This window comes from Camelus bactrianus, chromosome 11 (assembly GCF_048773025.1).
Source record: "Camelus bactrianus isolate YW-2024 breed Bactrian camel chromosome 11, ASM4877302v1, whole genome shotgun sequence".
NCBI lineage: Eukaryota > Metazoa > Chordata > Mammalia > Artiodactyla > Camelidae > Camelus > Camelus bactrianus.
Genome location: NC_133549.1, coordinates 51,156,839 through 51,172,849, shown reverse-complemented (window position 1 = coordinate 51,172,849; position 16,011 = coordinate 51,156,839). Strand labels below are relative to the sequence as shown.

The 16,011-nt window shown below is 39.8% G+C and overlaps 1 protein-coding gene across 1 annotated transcript in view; it reads left to right on the top strand.

Annotated features, from left to right (window-relative positions):
* The window catches only part of MINPP1 (multiple inositol-polyphosphate phosphatase 1), an 84,980-nt gene extending 69,185 nt beyond the window's left edge, over nucleotides 1-15,795 (top strand). The window contains exon 5 of the mRNA XM_074374003.1: nucleotides 6,425-15,795. Coding sequence (XP_074230104.1) covers nucleotides 6,425-6,539 — 115 coding nt within the window. The 3' untranslated portion in view covers nucleotides 6,540-15,795. The remainder of the gene's footprint in view (nucleotides 1-6,424) is intronic.
* The last annotated feature ends 216 nt before the right edge of the window (nucleotides 15,796-16,011 follow it).

The window sequence follows — 16,011 nt, the reverse complement described above, 5'->3', positions numbered from 1 at the left end:
TGTAAATGTTTGCCCAGAGTTAGTCTTACTGCAGAGTTTGAGGGCACAGTTTCCACACAAGACTGCCTGCATTTTTGATACTCACTATAAGGAGTTTCAGCCAGCTACAAAGTTAAAAGGAATAGTATCTAAGATTGCCATCATTTCCGACACCAACTGCAACTTCAGGGGATCCCCAAATCACCCCCAGATTAAATAATTTCCTAGAAGAACTCACAGAACTCACTGAAAGTTCTTATATTTATGGTTATGGTTCAGTCTAAGGAAAGGATACAGATTAAAATCAGCCAAAGGAATAGACACAGAGCAGAGTTTGGGATGGGGAGTGGTGGAGGAGTGTATGTACAAAGCTTCTGCTCTCCTCTCCTGTGGAGTCAGGATGCGTGACAATGTGCACGGAGTAGATCCAACCAGAGAAGCTCATCTGAGCCTCAGTGTTCAGAGGGTTTTTTTTTTTTTTAATGTTAATTTAATTTTTTAAAAAGTTTAAGGTGTACTATGCACTGATTTAAGAAGTATTCAGAATGTTTGTTGGGGCTCCAATGTGTTGATATGATTGATTGATTGATTGATTGCCCACATAGTTGAACTCAAGTCTCTGGGTCAACCTATACTGTGTGACCCAAAGCCCCTGCTCTGCAGGTTCTGTGAAACAAGGAGTAAAGCTTAGGAGTTAAGTCTGGGAATTGTCTCATTTCTGGAAACCTCTGTTTAGCCAGCTGAATCTGGCCCAAGTTTTCCTGGCCCAGTTCCCACTCTCCCCAGTGGGTTAAAAGTCTGTTGAATTCTAAACTACTCTCAGTTTGAGGGCAGACTCTCTTTTGTAGGCTTGATCAGTAAGGAAACCAGATCTTCATAGGAAAGACTAGTCCCTGTCAAATTCATCTTAGCTTTCCAGCAAACCTAAAGTGATACTTTCTTCTGTGGCCCTTACCCTGACCCTCAATCTGAATGATTCCCTCTTCCTGATATGCTTTAGAAAACTTTGTTGCTGAGTTAGAGTGCTTATAAATTCTGTTTTCCTTCATGGTTGTTTATTTACTCTTCACTAGACTGTGACTTCCTACTTTATTTATTTATTTTTAAATTTTTTAAATTGAAGTGTGGTTGATTCATCATGTTAGTTTTAGGTGTATAGCAGAGTGATTCAGTTATACATAAACATGCATATATACTTTTTCAGGTTCTTTCCTATTTTGTGTTATTACAAGAGATTGAATATAGTTCCCTGTGCTAAATAGTAGGTCCTTGTTGTTTATCTATTTTATATATAGTAATGTGTGTCTGTTAATCCCCAACCCCTAATTTATCCCTCCCAGCCTTTTCCCCTTTGGTAACCACAGTTTGTTTTCTATGTCTACGCTACTTTATTTATTTTTGTACCCCCAGTACAGTGTAATCCAGAGCAGTGACTACTGTATTGAATGAACTGGAGCTTTGAGATACAAAAGAACTGGCAGGAAGAAAAGGGAACTGTTGGCACAAGGCAGCTGGTGTTTCTATAAGAATGTGAACTCTAAGATAACACAGAGAAATTATCTTTAAATATGTCACACAATTTAAAGAAATATTTTGCTGTTGTATACCTCAAACTAATATATTATAAATCTCCTATACCTCAATTTACCAAAAAAAGAAAGAAAGAAAAAAGGAAATAAAAGGGGGGGGATGATCATTTAAAAAAAATAAATAAGTAAATTTTTAAAATGGAGATGTAATATTGACCTCATTGTGGTAGGGTTAATGCTGCCTCCATCTTCTATTCTTGGGGGCAGAAATGCTTAACCGTCTGTGTTCCTACACTTAATTCCTTGAAAACCTATAAAAATAAACATCTACATGAAAAAAATGAGTAAATGTAAAAAATAAAGAACTATTTTAGAAGAGGCAGCAGACAGATGGTCCATATTCTTGGGGCTCAACTCATAACTTCTACAATCCACGTCTTTAAAAAAATATTTTTTCAGCTAGGAAAAAAAATATATATATATAGACTCATTTAAAGTTGCTTTCCATTCTATAAAAGCAGACAATAAGTTCTATTAAGTTTGTTAAAACATTCTTTCCTTACAATCACTTCTTAAGGGTAAGTTTTTAAAGTTTTTGTTTAGGAATTTAGGTGATATCAATCAAATAGTCAATGTCTGACAACATGCTCAGTTTGAACAAACATGTCATTATTAATAACAGAGTTGGTTCTTAAATTTGCACAAAGACAGTGACAGTTTTTCATTTGCATGCAGTACTCTCAAAAAGGTATATATGCCACAATATGGACAGAACTGCACCCCCCACCGAGGAGACCTTTTATAGTGTAAGTGCCTGTTATTAAACTTTTTGACTGTAATGTAAGTGCCTGACATTAAGCTTTTGGTTGCTAAGGCATCCATTTTTAAGGCATTTATCTCAAACATATTGCCAGCTGTTTGACAAAATTAATGAAACAACTAGATAAGGAACCAGGTTGAGTGCCCCTATCCTGTCCCATGCCCATGAATTTCCCCTTTAAGAAAGCCCTGGGTAACTGGGATAACTGACCATTTGAGTAGCCTGCTTCTCCCTTCCATTGCTCTAGTTCCTAATCTTATGCTTTAACTTTGCCAAAACAGAGTGAACCCTGAAACCCCAGGCACCCTGCCCTTGAACCCTAATAAATATAGAGCCCCAGGTCCATGCTCCCTCCCTCTCTCACTCCCCATGACCTGTGTGGCCCTGTAATATGCCCTGTGCCCTGCAGAATCTGTGAATAATAAAGCTTCTCCAAAGTTCCCTGATAATTTTGCTGAGATTTGTCCTGCAATCATAATAAGAACCACAAAGGCCAGTCCAGCCATAACATTGGCCCTGGTGGTGTGAAGGTGAGGAATTGTCAGTGGGGCTCCCTATGAGTAAGCACAGCCCAGGTGGGTGCCTCAGGCATTGCTACGTGAGAACATAGCTCTCAGTAGGCTGAAACTGACATAACAAATTCATTTTAAGTAATTTTGGATTTTTTCTGGACCTCAGATAGAAGCAAGAGCAAGTGTTTTCCTAGAGATTGTGCCCTCAACACCACAGGCTGCCTGTATTCCCACAGCTGAGGCAGGGCCAACAGTGTACTTTGTAAGCTGGCACATCACGTGACAGGCCACACCAGAGGGCACTTCCCGGGGGACACCTCCTGCGGAGGAACACTCAGCAGCTCCTCTCCCAGCAGAAGCGCTCCAGTGGCTCTGAGATTGATCTGGGGGCTTCTACTTCAACAACCAGGGAGCTGACCCAGCTCCCAACAAGGCTGTGACAACCACAGAACAAAGAGGGGGCCCTGCTCAACATCCAACGTGGGCTCTGGTCACCATAACACCCATTGCACCCCCTATCAAGGGGGTAACGGAGGAAAGACGTGTCAGCCACACATAACTGAAAACAGCCCTCGCAGCAGAAATATTAGATGTGCACAAGCTACACAAGGATGCTCCCACATACACACGGCCCTTCAAGACCGCAGTAGATAACTATGACTCCTAAATAGAGAGTCAGACAGATGTAAGTGGAATGAAGAAACAGAGGAGCTATTTCCAATTAAAAGAACAAGAGAAATCCCTTGAAAGAAAAATGAAACAGACCTCTCCAGTCTGCCAAAACTTGAGTTCAAAAAAGGAGATAATAAAAATACTGAAGGACTCCCCTCCCCCACTCCCCATCCCAAACTCTGCCCTATGTGTCTATTCCTTTGGCTGATTTTAATCTGCATCCTTTCCTTGTACTGAACCATATCCATAAGTATAAGAACTTTCAATGAGTTCTGTGAGTTCTGAGCAAATTATTGAATCTGGGAGTGATCTGGGGATCCCCTGAAGTTGTCGTTGGTGTCGGAAATGAGGGCAATCTTAGAGACCATTCCTTTTAACTTTGTAGTTGGCTGAAACTCTAGCGAGTGTCAAAAATGAGGGCAGTCTTGTGTGGAAGCTGTGCCTTCATCTTTGCAGTAAGACTAACTCTGGGCAAACATTTACAAAAATGCACCAGGTATTAAGCTACAGAACATGTCTCAACAAAGTTCAAAAATCAAGAATATGAAGATCACTTTCTTTCACAACAATGTCTGCCTTAAAAATCAAAAAAATTAAGACTTGCCCCCATATATTGGGAATATTTAAATGACACTATTAAGTAGTTTATGGATCATAATGGAAATTAGAAAATGCTTGAAAGTGAGTGATAATAAGAATACTATTCAAATTTGTAGATACACTAAAGCAACTCTTAGAAGAAAATTTAAACACATTAGAAAAAAAGAAACATTAAAAATTAAAAACACTCATTTGGAAGGTTTGCAAAAGAATGCCAGAATGACCCCTAAAAATCCAGAAAGAAGAAAATAATAAAGGTAGATGAAGAAACTCATGAAATAAAAAGAAAAAGCCCAACAGGTTATATTCTGAAGTTTTAACTAACATACTCCCTCAAAATGGATTATAGCTTTAAAATATTTACTGCAAAGAAACCATAGATTGAAGAGGATAGTAATCATGTAAACACAAGTGAGCAACAATAAAACTGAAGAGCTGACATTTCTCATACTTCCCAGTACAAGCTTCACAGAAAGAAATGAAGTCCTCTCTAAACGACAAGCTAACAAACTTGAGATTTCGAAAGACCATTTTGTAAATGAATTTTTGAAGATGTATTTATTGTCTTGCAGTTTTTGTGCTAAAATTACAAAAGTGTAATAACACCTTCTAAAAACTCTCATAGTTGCACTATTGAAAACATGAGGAAAGAATTGCTAGCCTGTTTTTAAAATCTGCTAAATGAAGAGTTTTAGTGAGTTTTGTATCTATGTGTTTAAAAAGGGGGAAAACATGCAATATGTAACTTTTGGTTTGCAAGAACAACTCACAGACATCAGAAGAGATGGAAACTCACTAGCCAGATCTTCATTTAAACATTTGGATGATTGGTGGATGTGATAGAAAATGATTAGTAAAGTAGCCAATGATGCATTTTTTTCCCATTTGATCTAAGAATCTTTGTGAGTTATCTTTTCAACAGTAACATACGTTAAGAACCAAGTATTGAGACATATAGTTCAATGGAATAGAATTGAGAGTTAAAAACAAACAAACAAAAATACACACTTTTTTTGACAAGCTTACCATGACAGTTTAATGGTGTTTCAACGAACGTGTTGGTACAACCAGCTATCCACATTCAAAGAATAAAATTGAACCCCTACCACACACCATATATAAAAACAAACTCAAGATAGGTAAAAGGCCTAAACCTAAAAGCTAAAATTATAAAATGTAGGTGTGAAGCTACATAACCTTGAATTGGCAATGGTTTTTTAGATGTGACACTAAAAGTACAAGCAGCCGAGCAAGGGCTTTGGCATTAGACCTAGCCTTGTATGCTGTGCTATGTGCTGGGTTTACAATCTAGGTCATGCCGGGTTCTCTCTTGTTACACAGTTTTGTCATTTGTATTATGAGGATAATAAATACCTCACAGAGTCATTGTAAGAATTAAATGAGTATGTTTTAAAGCATTTAGTATATGTAATGCTTGCAAATGTTATGAATCAAACTTGGATCTGCTTGCTTGAGCAGGAAAGCCAATCTACTGACACTGGGATGTGGTGAAGGGAAGTACAGTGTTTATTGCAGGCACCAAACCAGGAGTCCAGGCAGCTAATGTTCAAAAGACCTGAACTCCCTGATGGCTTTCAGGGAAAGGTTTTAAAGACAGGGTGAAGGAGGGGGATTGTAGAGTGTGTGATCAGCTCGTGGACATCCTTCTAATTGGTTGGTGGTGAGGTAATTGAGAGTCAACATCATCAACCTTCTGGTTCCAACCAGTCTAGGGTCTGGGTGCTTGTGGGCAGCATACAGTTAACTTCTTCCAGCTAGTGGGGGCTTCATTACCTGCAGAATAGCTCAAAGGATGTGGTTCAGAATATTATATATAGCCCTTGAGGAGGAACTAAAGGTCCTTGACTTTGTTTAATGGATAAACTATTATTATTTTGTCTTGCTTGACTGTTTTCCTTTCTTTCTGTATTTTCTTATTTCTCTGATGAAATTTATTCTTTGGAACTCAAGGAAAGCTAGGGGACTAAAGTTTTTCTACAAATAAGAAGCAGGCGGAAGACATGGGGGGATGGGGAGTGTCTGTCCCAGGAAGACCCCATAGAGTCTTGCTCAGTTACACACGTAACAGACACTCGGTTGTATTTATCATTTTCTTCATCATTGTTATCATCATCAATGTTACAAGGAGAGGATGACAAAGTGTGTGTTTTAGGCTCTAGAAGACATCCTTCTGGGTTATCTGATTATGAATCTATGGGAGCAGTTTTAACAACTCTTTAATTTGTAAATAACTGATCACAATGCAATGTAATCCTTGTCTGGAGATACACAAATTCCATCCTGTCTTTTAGAGGTTCAGTGGACTTCCTGCACCATCCCTTGTGGAACAAGCACTTTTGCCTCCATTTGCACATTCATTTCAGCATTTCTGGTATTGAAGAATACCCCTGGAATATGGAAGGCTAGGTCAATTTTTTTTTATAAAAACTATTTGTTGTATACTCTAAGTGGGTAAATGTATTGGTAAGTTGATTTTATCTCAATAAAACTATTAAAAATCTTTTTTTCTTTTTTAATTCACCCGGTACTGTTATGGTGGCACTAGGTTCATTCTGGCGTGATCCCATGAAAGAACCCAGGCAGGAGCAATTCAGGCCACCCTTCCAGAACGAAAGCCAGGCCACAGACCCTTGAGAAGACCTCATGGCTATGAGTTTCAGAACTCCTAGGGACATCTGGTTGACCCCACAGGCTTAGGGCAGAGGCCAGAGAACACTCTGCAGAGAAGAAAATAGATACATGGCCAAGTGAGTCTCAGTTTAGGTCCCAGACCAAAAGGGACTTAGAAAATTTCAAGGAAGGTGCTTCAAAGTGTGGGAGGCCAAAGGTGCAGGGCTGGGGTAGCTGCCCCTCTTGCTGGTGTAAGGGCAGGTACCATTATCAAGACAATGTTTCTTTCAAAAATGCTTGCCTTTCACATTAGTTGAGCTCCAATAGCATCATTCCCCCCACCTCCTGGAATTTCTGTGGATGTGTGCTAGTTAAATTGGAAAGCTGAATACAGCAAAAATAGAAAGAGATTTTTAAAAAGACTCTGCTATAAAATCCTCATCTTCTCTAATCCTTTGAGTTGTTAACCTCAAGACAGCTTTCAGACTTTCAATTGTATGCTCTAGGGCCTTTCACATCTGCAAATCCTCTTCCTAGAGTCTTTTTCACGCTAAACAGATCAAATTTCCCTAGACAATATCCTTCCTTGCTTGTGTTACTTCCATTTCCAGGAAGTGTTTTACATCTGCACTGCAAAATAGCAGTCATGCCTCCTTCTCACTTATCATCCCAGGATAAACGTTGCTTCCCTGACAAATGGTATGGATGCCTTCCAGCTCCCAAGGTTCTGTGCATCAGTCTCTGTGGAGATCCTTTTCCATTCCTGACAAGATTGTCTTCTCCAGTACAAAATGGATTTTATCCTCTTTTGCCCTAACGTAAACTGCTTCCCCCCACTACTCTCTAGAGGTCCAATTCTTCTAGCAAGGAGGTGGAGTAAACCATTTCTGACCTGCCTCACTCATCTCCCACACCCACACTGGATAAATATCTCCCCTGTCTCCCTGCTTCTATAGCTTTGATCATGTTCGTGCTTGCACCTGGAATTCCCTTTCCATCACTCCCCGTCCCCTCCTGTCACCTAAAAGGAAGAGGATTACCAGTTTAATCACCAGGCCAAGTTAAATCACCACCTTTTGAAAAGCATGATTGTGGCCATTTGCCTTTCAGAAGAGTCTAAAAAAAAAGAGCACAAAGTTACTCCACATGTCAGTAAGAATTTCCAGCTTTAACCAGTACACATGCTGCAGGCTGGCAGATAGATGTTTAAAAGAACACAGCTTTGTATTCAACTACCAGCTGAACTTAGTGGCACAAATTACATGGAAGGATGGGGAGGGGGGTAAATAAAATACTGCATTTTCATAGAAATGTGTTTTTAAAATTTCTACAGGTAGAACTGTCAGGACTGCATATCAGCTTTCATACCTTTTGGGCTTAGGGGCCTCCTCTCACTATAATGGATTTTCATGGGCCCTAAAATTTTCATTGTTTTCTGGTATAAGGGGGAAAAAAGGAAACATTTTCTTCAATCCCAAGTTCATTTTTTCTTTTGATTGTAACAGAAATTTAAACAACTTTTTGAATCTCTAAAAGTATTATGGGATTCTCAGAATTATGCCTAATAATTCCGAGACAGCCCTGAAGTCTTATCTTATAATGTAGCATAAAAGACATAGTTTGGTATAGCGGTTAAGACTGGCAATCCTGGAGCCAGGCTGTCTGGGTTTAAATCCTGTCTCTGCCCCTCTCTAGCTGTATGACCTCAGGGGAGTTATTTAATGTCTGTTTTTATGACTCAGTTTCCTCATCTGTAAAATAGGGATGATACCATTGCATAGTTTATTGGATTGTGGCTAAGGTTAAATGTGCTAATGTTAAGACCAAAGACTGACATATAGTAAGTACTATATGTGTTACCTATTATCATTATTAATTATTGTTAATGTTAGGGGCTTAATCAATATTTACTGAATGAAACAATGAATATTCTTCTTATGCCAATATATTATTTTCAGCAACATCAAACCACCTTAAAAGAATTTTAAATCTGGACATAATAATTTCTTTTTTTTGAGGAAAAGGAAAACAAAACCCTCTGGGAGATGAGGCAAACCCATGATAATTTATGAATGCATCTTGTTCTACACATTATCAAAATTAAAAACTCTTTCCAGCTGGCAACATTTCAGAGGCCATCTAGCCTAGCCTTCCAAACAGTGAAAAGAGGCCTTTCTATGACATAGCTTCTTGAACACTTTCAGGAACATGGAGTTGAATCTTTCATCAAGCATCTCATTTCACTATGAATAAGTTCAAGTCTAAGGATTTTCTTCCATATATGCTGATGAAAACATGGCCTTCCTACAACTTCTGTCCACTGATCCTGCTTCCCCTCCTTTGAGCTACTTAGAACAAGCTGCCAAGCATCTTTTGATGCAGTTCGAGTATTCTCTTGTCTCCTGTATTCCACGGCCATATCCATTCTTTTCATTCATACTCTGGGGCTTATGACCTACAAAGTCTTCACCAATCTGATCTTTCTCCACAAAGCACAATCTAATGCCATTTAAAATAGTTGGCTCCCCAGTGTGAACATGGTGCCCCAGCTCTGCTCTGAACAGGCAGGGAACCCTGAGACTGTCACTTTCTTTGTGGTGGATGCCATTCTATATTAATAGAAATATAGATTAAGGTTACCTGAAAAAAAAAAAAAGATTGCCTGAGATGTTTTGGTAGTTGCATTATACTGTCAGCTTATATTAAATAAGTGATCAAGTAAACTCTCTAGGTCCTTTTTGTATAAAAATTTATCAGACTAGGTTTTTTTCCCATCCTTTACTTCCCCAATTCATCTTATAAACCTGATTGTAGAATTTTACCTTATTATGACTATTTCAAATCTTACTTCTTTTAGCTCAGTATCTTAGCCTGTTAAATACTGATTTTCTTTTAGCAGTCATGTTAGTTTTCCCACCCACCTTTTACCATATAAAAACTTGATAAACATATTTTCTCTGATTTCATCCAAGTCATTCACATATATCTTGTCTAGGGCAGGGTCAGACCACTCATCTAAGGAATTGCCTCTGGGTTGACATATTTTGGGGATATAGTTACCCAAACAGTTTTATATGTCTTGATTATAATCATTTAGCTCAAATGTTTTGATCTCAGCTACAATGTAATCAGGAAAGACTACGTAACAGGCTGGTTCAAATCAGCATAAGCTTGTCTGGGCCAGTAGTTTGCCTAGACGTCAGAATCACCTCCCTTAACAGACAGGACTCACCACTCTGATTACGAGTCTGAAGATTCTGAGTTCTGAAAGTTAGCTATTTTATTTTATTTTTAAATTATTTGGGCTATTTTGGGTCATTTGAATTTCCATATGCATTTTATTTTTTAAAATTTTTTTCGGGGAGGGTGGGTAATTAGATCTATTTATTTTTAATGGGGGTGCTGGGGATTGAACCCAGGACCTCAGGTGTATGCTAAGCATGTACTCTACCACTGAGCTATGCCCTCCCCTCAGAATTAGCAGTTTTAAAAAGCACCCCCAAACGTTCCGTCTGGCTACCACCTGGGAGCCAAGCACTCTTGCCAATCTGAGTGTGGTCTATAGACCAGAAGCAGCACCTGGAAGCTGGTTGGAAAAATAGAATCTTCTCTCCTACCTCAGACCTACTGAACCAGAATCTACAAGATCCGCAGGTGATTTGTAGGCACGTTAACGTTTGAGGAGCGCTATGTAAGCCATTCCCACAAGTGAGCTGTCTGATTACTCAAGAAGAAGAAGGAAAGAGGGGAGAGATGTTCTGCCTCTCCCATTTGTTTTACATCTGGACTTGAATGAATTATTTCATTTCCCTTTACCTCAATTCCTTTGTCTATCAAAAGGGTATGGTAGTCATCCCTGCCTTTCAAGGATGTTGCAAGCATTAAATGAGTTAATGCAAGTGAAACGCTGTGAATAGAACCTGCCCACAGTAAGCTCTCAGGGCATCTGTTCTGGGTTGAATTGTGTTCTCCCAAAAGAAGTCCTGAGCCTTAATGGAGCAAAGCTGAAGCTCCTGGCCCACACTGCTGGCTGCATCTTTTGTAACCTCAGCCCTTCTTTTCTCACCAGCCTCGCCTCCTGCCTCTCCCCCACCCTTTATTTATGTTTCCATAGCAATTCCCTGAAGCACTCATAATTCTCTGCCCCAAACAGGTTTTTTCATACTGCTGTGCCTCTCTGTACACACTACTCCATCTGCCTGGGCTGCCCTTTGTCCCCCATCCACTTGCAAAGTCATGCTTATCCTGCCAGATCTAGCGTATGGTGTCACACGCCTCGTGAAGCCTATGAGGTCGTCCTGCCTGCTTGAGTCCTTACTACTGGAACTCCCCCAACTCTCCTCTCTGTCACCTCCGTGGGATGCACAGAATTCATTGCTCACGCAGAACCGGTTATTTATAGAGAGCTCTGCCTTCCCCGCTGCCCTGTCAGTGCCATGAGGACGGTGGAGGTGGGATCCTCCTGCTTATCCCAGCCTCCCCCTCGAAGCCAGTCAGTGACAGAGCCGCCTGTGAAGAGGTTCTTGGGCTTCTCACTGAGATGCGGATGTGCCACTCTTTTTGGAACAGTTTCAAAGATGACTCTAGCTTTTTAAAACCCATACACTGTGAACTTGCATTTCTGCACATCCTACATTTTGAGGCCGCCTAGGAAATATCCTGCAGGTGTATTTATTGGCGGGTATCTGATGTCAACCTCACTCATACCAACTACCCGCAGGGTGTAGTGAAACACACTGAGCAACATTCTTCAGCTGCTTCTGGCGGAGTGAAGTGCAGAAAAAGCAATTCAACCATTGGACAAGGCTCTCTTGGTTCATCTTGTCCTGAGGTCTCAGCACCGAGTCAAGCTGTTCTAAAGCCCTTTTCAAAATTGTTCCATCAGTTGGACACTAGAGATTCATTTCAGGGAGTTCTGTTAAGGGAAGGACTGCACTAGACACACAGATTTCTGAATGTTTTGGGGAGCATGAGGGGAAAACAAACACGTTTATTTAGTTTGATTTGTTTTTTAGTACAATCCTTATTCAGGGTTCCTTGAAATAAAGTATAATGTCCAATTTCAAATTAGTTTCCAAAATCTCTCTAAGCATAACATGGAATTTCCCACTGCCAGTAAATGGTGAAAGGCTGTATTTCAGGCTGAGGTTCATTGCAAACATCACCCCACCTACGAAGAATGAGCCTTTTTTGATTGCTTAGAAAGGCTGGGTTAAGAACAGAATGGCTGATATAATAACATAACAAAGGAGAATCACTTAATTAAATACAATCCTGCTAGATTAATAAACTTTGTACCGTTTCACATGTTTAATGCCTGAAAAATACTATTCAACAAACATGTGATTGGAAATGTGCATGTACAAGCCACAGAGCTGGTTGCTGGGTGCTGAGAGATGTGTTCAGTGAGATGTGTTCCTGCCTTCAAGGGGCCCGCAGGACACAGGGGCATCTGGTACCTCACAGTCAACTATAACTTAAATCAGGAGAAGGATAGACTTGCTAGGATAAGCTTGGAAAGCTTTGCAGAGGGAGTGGCATTTGAGCCTCAAAAAAATGGTAAGGTTTCAATAGGTAGAGATAGGGGAGAGTGTCATTCTAGAAAATGGGAACAATGTGGACCAAAGCATAGAGTGAGTCACATGTGGGGACCCATCAGTGAATGGTGGCCAGGTCTACAGCATTAGATGCATTGGGACAGGTTACTAGGGGGAAATAAGGCTCAAAATATGGTGCTGGAATCTCATCTGAAGAAGCTCGAGTGCCTGTATAAAGAATTGTAGTCAGAAGGCAGTAGGGAGCCTTGAAAAAGTTTGGGCAAGGACATGGCATGATCTGATTTGCACTTGGGATCAGTGACACTGGGGGAAGGTAGTGTAATGGATGGATTTAAAGGAGGGGTTGAAGAGCTCTCTTCATGATTACAGTGTTTATTCTTAACACCTCACTGCTTAGACTTTATAATGTTACACATTAACAGGTACAGTTGTGTATCCATGCCCTTCTTACTTTCTCTGAAGACAGGCTTCCTGTGTCAGTGAAATTCTCCCCTCCTCTCATTAGGAATATAATCCCTACGATTATATTACACGTAGCTTCCCATCTGCAGCTGATTTGAGGTTTGTGCCCCTTCTAGTAAAGGACATTCATCTCTGTATTGCATATAATAATAAAAAATTGGAATTTAGCCAAGAGGGGATTGGATAAATAAGTTATGCAGCCAATTATTTTTGAAGGCTAATATAGGTTATATTGTTATATGTAATATATATTAACATATAACTAATGTTAAAATGTTCAGTTGAATTTAAGAAGCAGATAACAAATCAGTATGATTCCATTTTTGAAAAAGAAGTTTTTAAAGAATTCATGGAGAAAGATTGGTAGGGCATTGACAAAATATTGAGTGGACATCTTTAGCTGATGAGTGAGTATTATGGATGATTTTATGTTGTTCTTTGGCTTTTCTTATATTTTCTAAATTTTCTATAATGAGTGTATAATTTTTAGTTATTAGGGGAAAATGCTATTTAAACATCGTTTTCAGGCTAGAGGGGTGGAGTGCAGTTCAGAACCATTCTTAGCTACTTTGCATCTCTTGGATGAATCTGGGCTTCAGAGTCTCTGTTTGAATGAGAGGATTAGTTCTAAAAACTCTAACACTCTTCCCAACTCTAAGATGTCTTACCGAATTTTCTGTCTTTCCATGTTCCAGCAGCACCAGGCACATACTTTGTCATAACACCACCCGTCACAAGGTAACTAATTCTCAATTATGGGTCTGCCTCTCCCCAAAGGAGCATCTTAGAGGAAGGAACAGTCTTGTGTCACCTCTATTTGCCAGGAGTATTCTGGTTTCAAGTGACAAATATATTACTCAAACCGACTTAAGCAAAAAAAGAAAATTAATGTTAGTTCCTAGAACTAAAATGTCCAAGGGGCAACCTATTTTAGGTGTAGCTGGATCTAATATCCAAACGATGGTACCCAAACTCTGTGTCTCTCTGCTCTACTTTTGTTTCTGTTGGCCTCCTTGTCAGGCTACTGGCAGCCTCACCTTGGAGAAGGATCTTTGTCTTCTTGATAGTTCCACAGAAGTCCCAGATGGCTTTTCTTGAATTCCATGCACAGCACTGTGGCCTGGGGCTTAGAATTTCCAGGTAACCCTCCTGTAGCTGTGGTTGGTGGGGGCCATAAGAGACAGGGTGCAAGGCTAGTCTCTCCTGAAGGAACCACAAGAACCAAGAATAGAGAATGAGTGGCTTCCCAAAGGAGAATCAAGACATCACCAGGAAGGGGAGAAGTGGGTCCTGGCCAAATAACAATGACAGCTGTCCCTCCATTTGTACTGCCAGCACCTTGCACTGTGCCTGGCTTCAACTGGGGGAGGACTCAGTAAAAAGCTTGTAGAATGAAGGACCAATGTAAACTGTCATTTTTTTCCCCCACAGAGAAACCGAAATCTCACCCAATTCTGATTATCTGGGTGCGCTCCTGACTCGTGTTTTCTGTGATTGCAAATTCTGGCTCCCACAGTTTTTCAAATTAGTTTTTAATCTTAGCTACTAATAGAAATGTACAGTTGTTTTTATAAAGTTGTTTTCTTCTTCAGTCTTTACTACATATTCATTTTCTTAGGATCAAGTGAGAGTTTTAATTGAATTAATATAAAATGAGCATGACCATAACTCTAAGTTCCAATCCAGGCACTGTGATTAACTGATCTATACTTTGTCTTTGAAAGACTGTTGGAAGACTTTTTTTCAATCCTATGTGGGAAATAATCCAACTCAAATATGGACTACCTTGCTTAAGGATTGCAAAACTCTTTTGCCAGAAAAGAAAAACAGCAACAACAAAGAGCAGTAGAAATTCTGTTACTCACCACTCTGCTTTTATACAGGTGAGATGCAGGATTTTTATTTTCTCTTGTGATTGGACTGCCATATTGTTATATTTTTTAGGTTTAATACAGGCATGTGTAAAATAAAGTCAAACAATACAAAAAAGCAGGCAGTGAATGCAAGTCTTCCTTCTATCCTTGATTCCTCTTCACAGAGGCAACCACTGCTAATAGTTTTTTCATGTAACTTTCCAGAGATACTCAGCACAAGTAAGTGTAAGCATAAGTACTTATGTTTAAGTTCTCATCTCCCTTTCCCTCTTACTATGAATAGTAGCATCTGTGTACCTCTCATGCGCCTCAGTTTTTTTCACTTAATATGTCCCAGAGAGAGTTTCATATTCGAAGATAGCTCCACCTTGCTATTTTTAATGACTGCCTGAGTCTTCTAATATAAGACTATGTTGTAATCCTCTTAGCCACTCCTCTACATGGGCATCTGAGTTGTTAGTCTTTTGTGACCTCACCAATAAGGGCTTTCTGCTTCAGCTGACACTGAGTGTGTGCCTTTTATTAAAAGGCATCACTGGGGAACATCCCAAAGAATAAGTAAAAATAAAAATAACAACAACAAAAACAAAAAACTAAAGCCGTGGCATTGGCAAAGTACCACTTTGTAGTTTCAGGTAAAGTTCTGAATGCCCTAGTTTTCCTGGCAAATGGTACCCGTGTCCTCACACTCCATTCCTACTTACTTCTGTTGGATGGGAAGGGGAAGGATGTTCTATTCTTTCTTAGGTCAGTATCAGTCTCAAGTCCTGGAACCCTGCTACTCCCCAGAGCAGACCCTGACACTGTAGATCCAACCAGATTGATCTGGAGTGCTCTTCTGGGTACCTAGCTGACCTTGGCATGCCAGAGTGTAAATACTGACAGTTGTGTGTGTGGATTATTTTTTTGTCATGCAAGTACCTGACTTAACCTTTAATTGCCACGGAGAGGCATCCACTTCAAAGATGGCTATCTGGAATAAACACATTGCCACCACCTCCCCCTATTGAAGTTCCTTTGTTTTAGGGATCTTGGTTTATTTCAGTAAGCCTTTTTTTTTTTTTTTCTTCCCATGCTTTAAATTCCACTCTTGGTCGGGGTGGGTATGGCTCAATGGTAGAGCACACACTTAGCACGTATGAGGTCCCAGGTTCAACCTCTACTACATCCATTAAAAATAAAATTAAAAGTTCTGGGTGGAGGGTGGAAAGGGATAGACTGGGATTTCAAAATTGTAGAATAGATAAACAAGATTACACTGTATAGCACAGGGAAATATACACAAAATGTTACGATAACTCACAGAGAAAAAAATGTGACAATGAGTGTGTATATGTCCATGAATGACTGAAAAATTGTGCTGAACACTGGAAT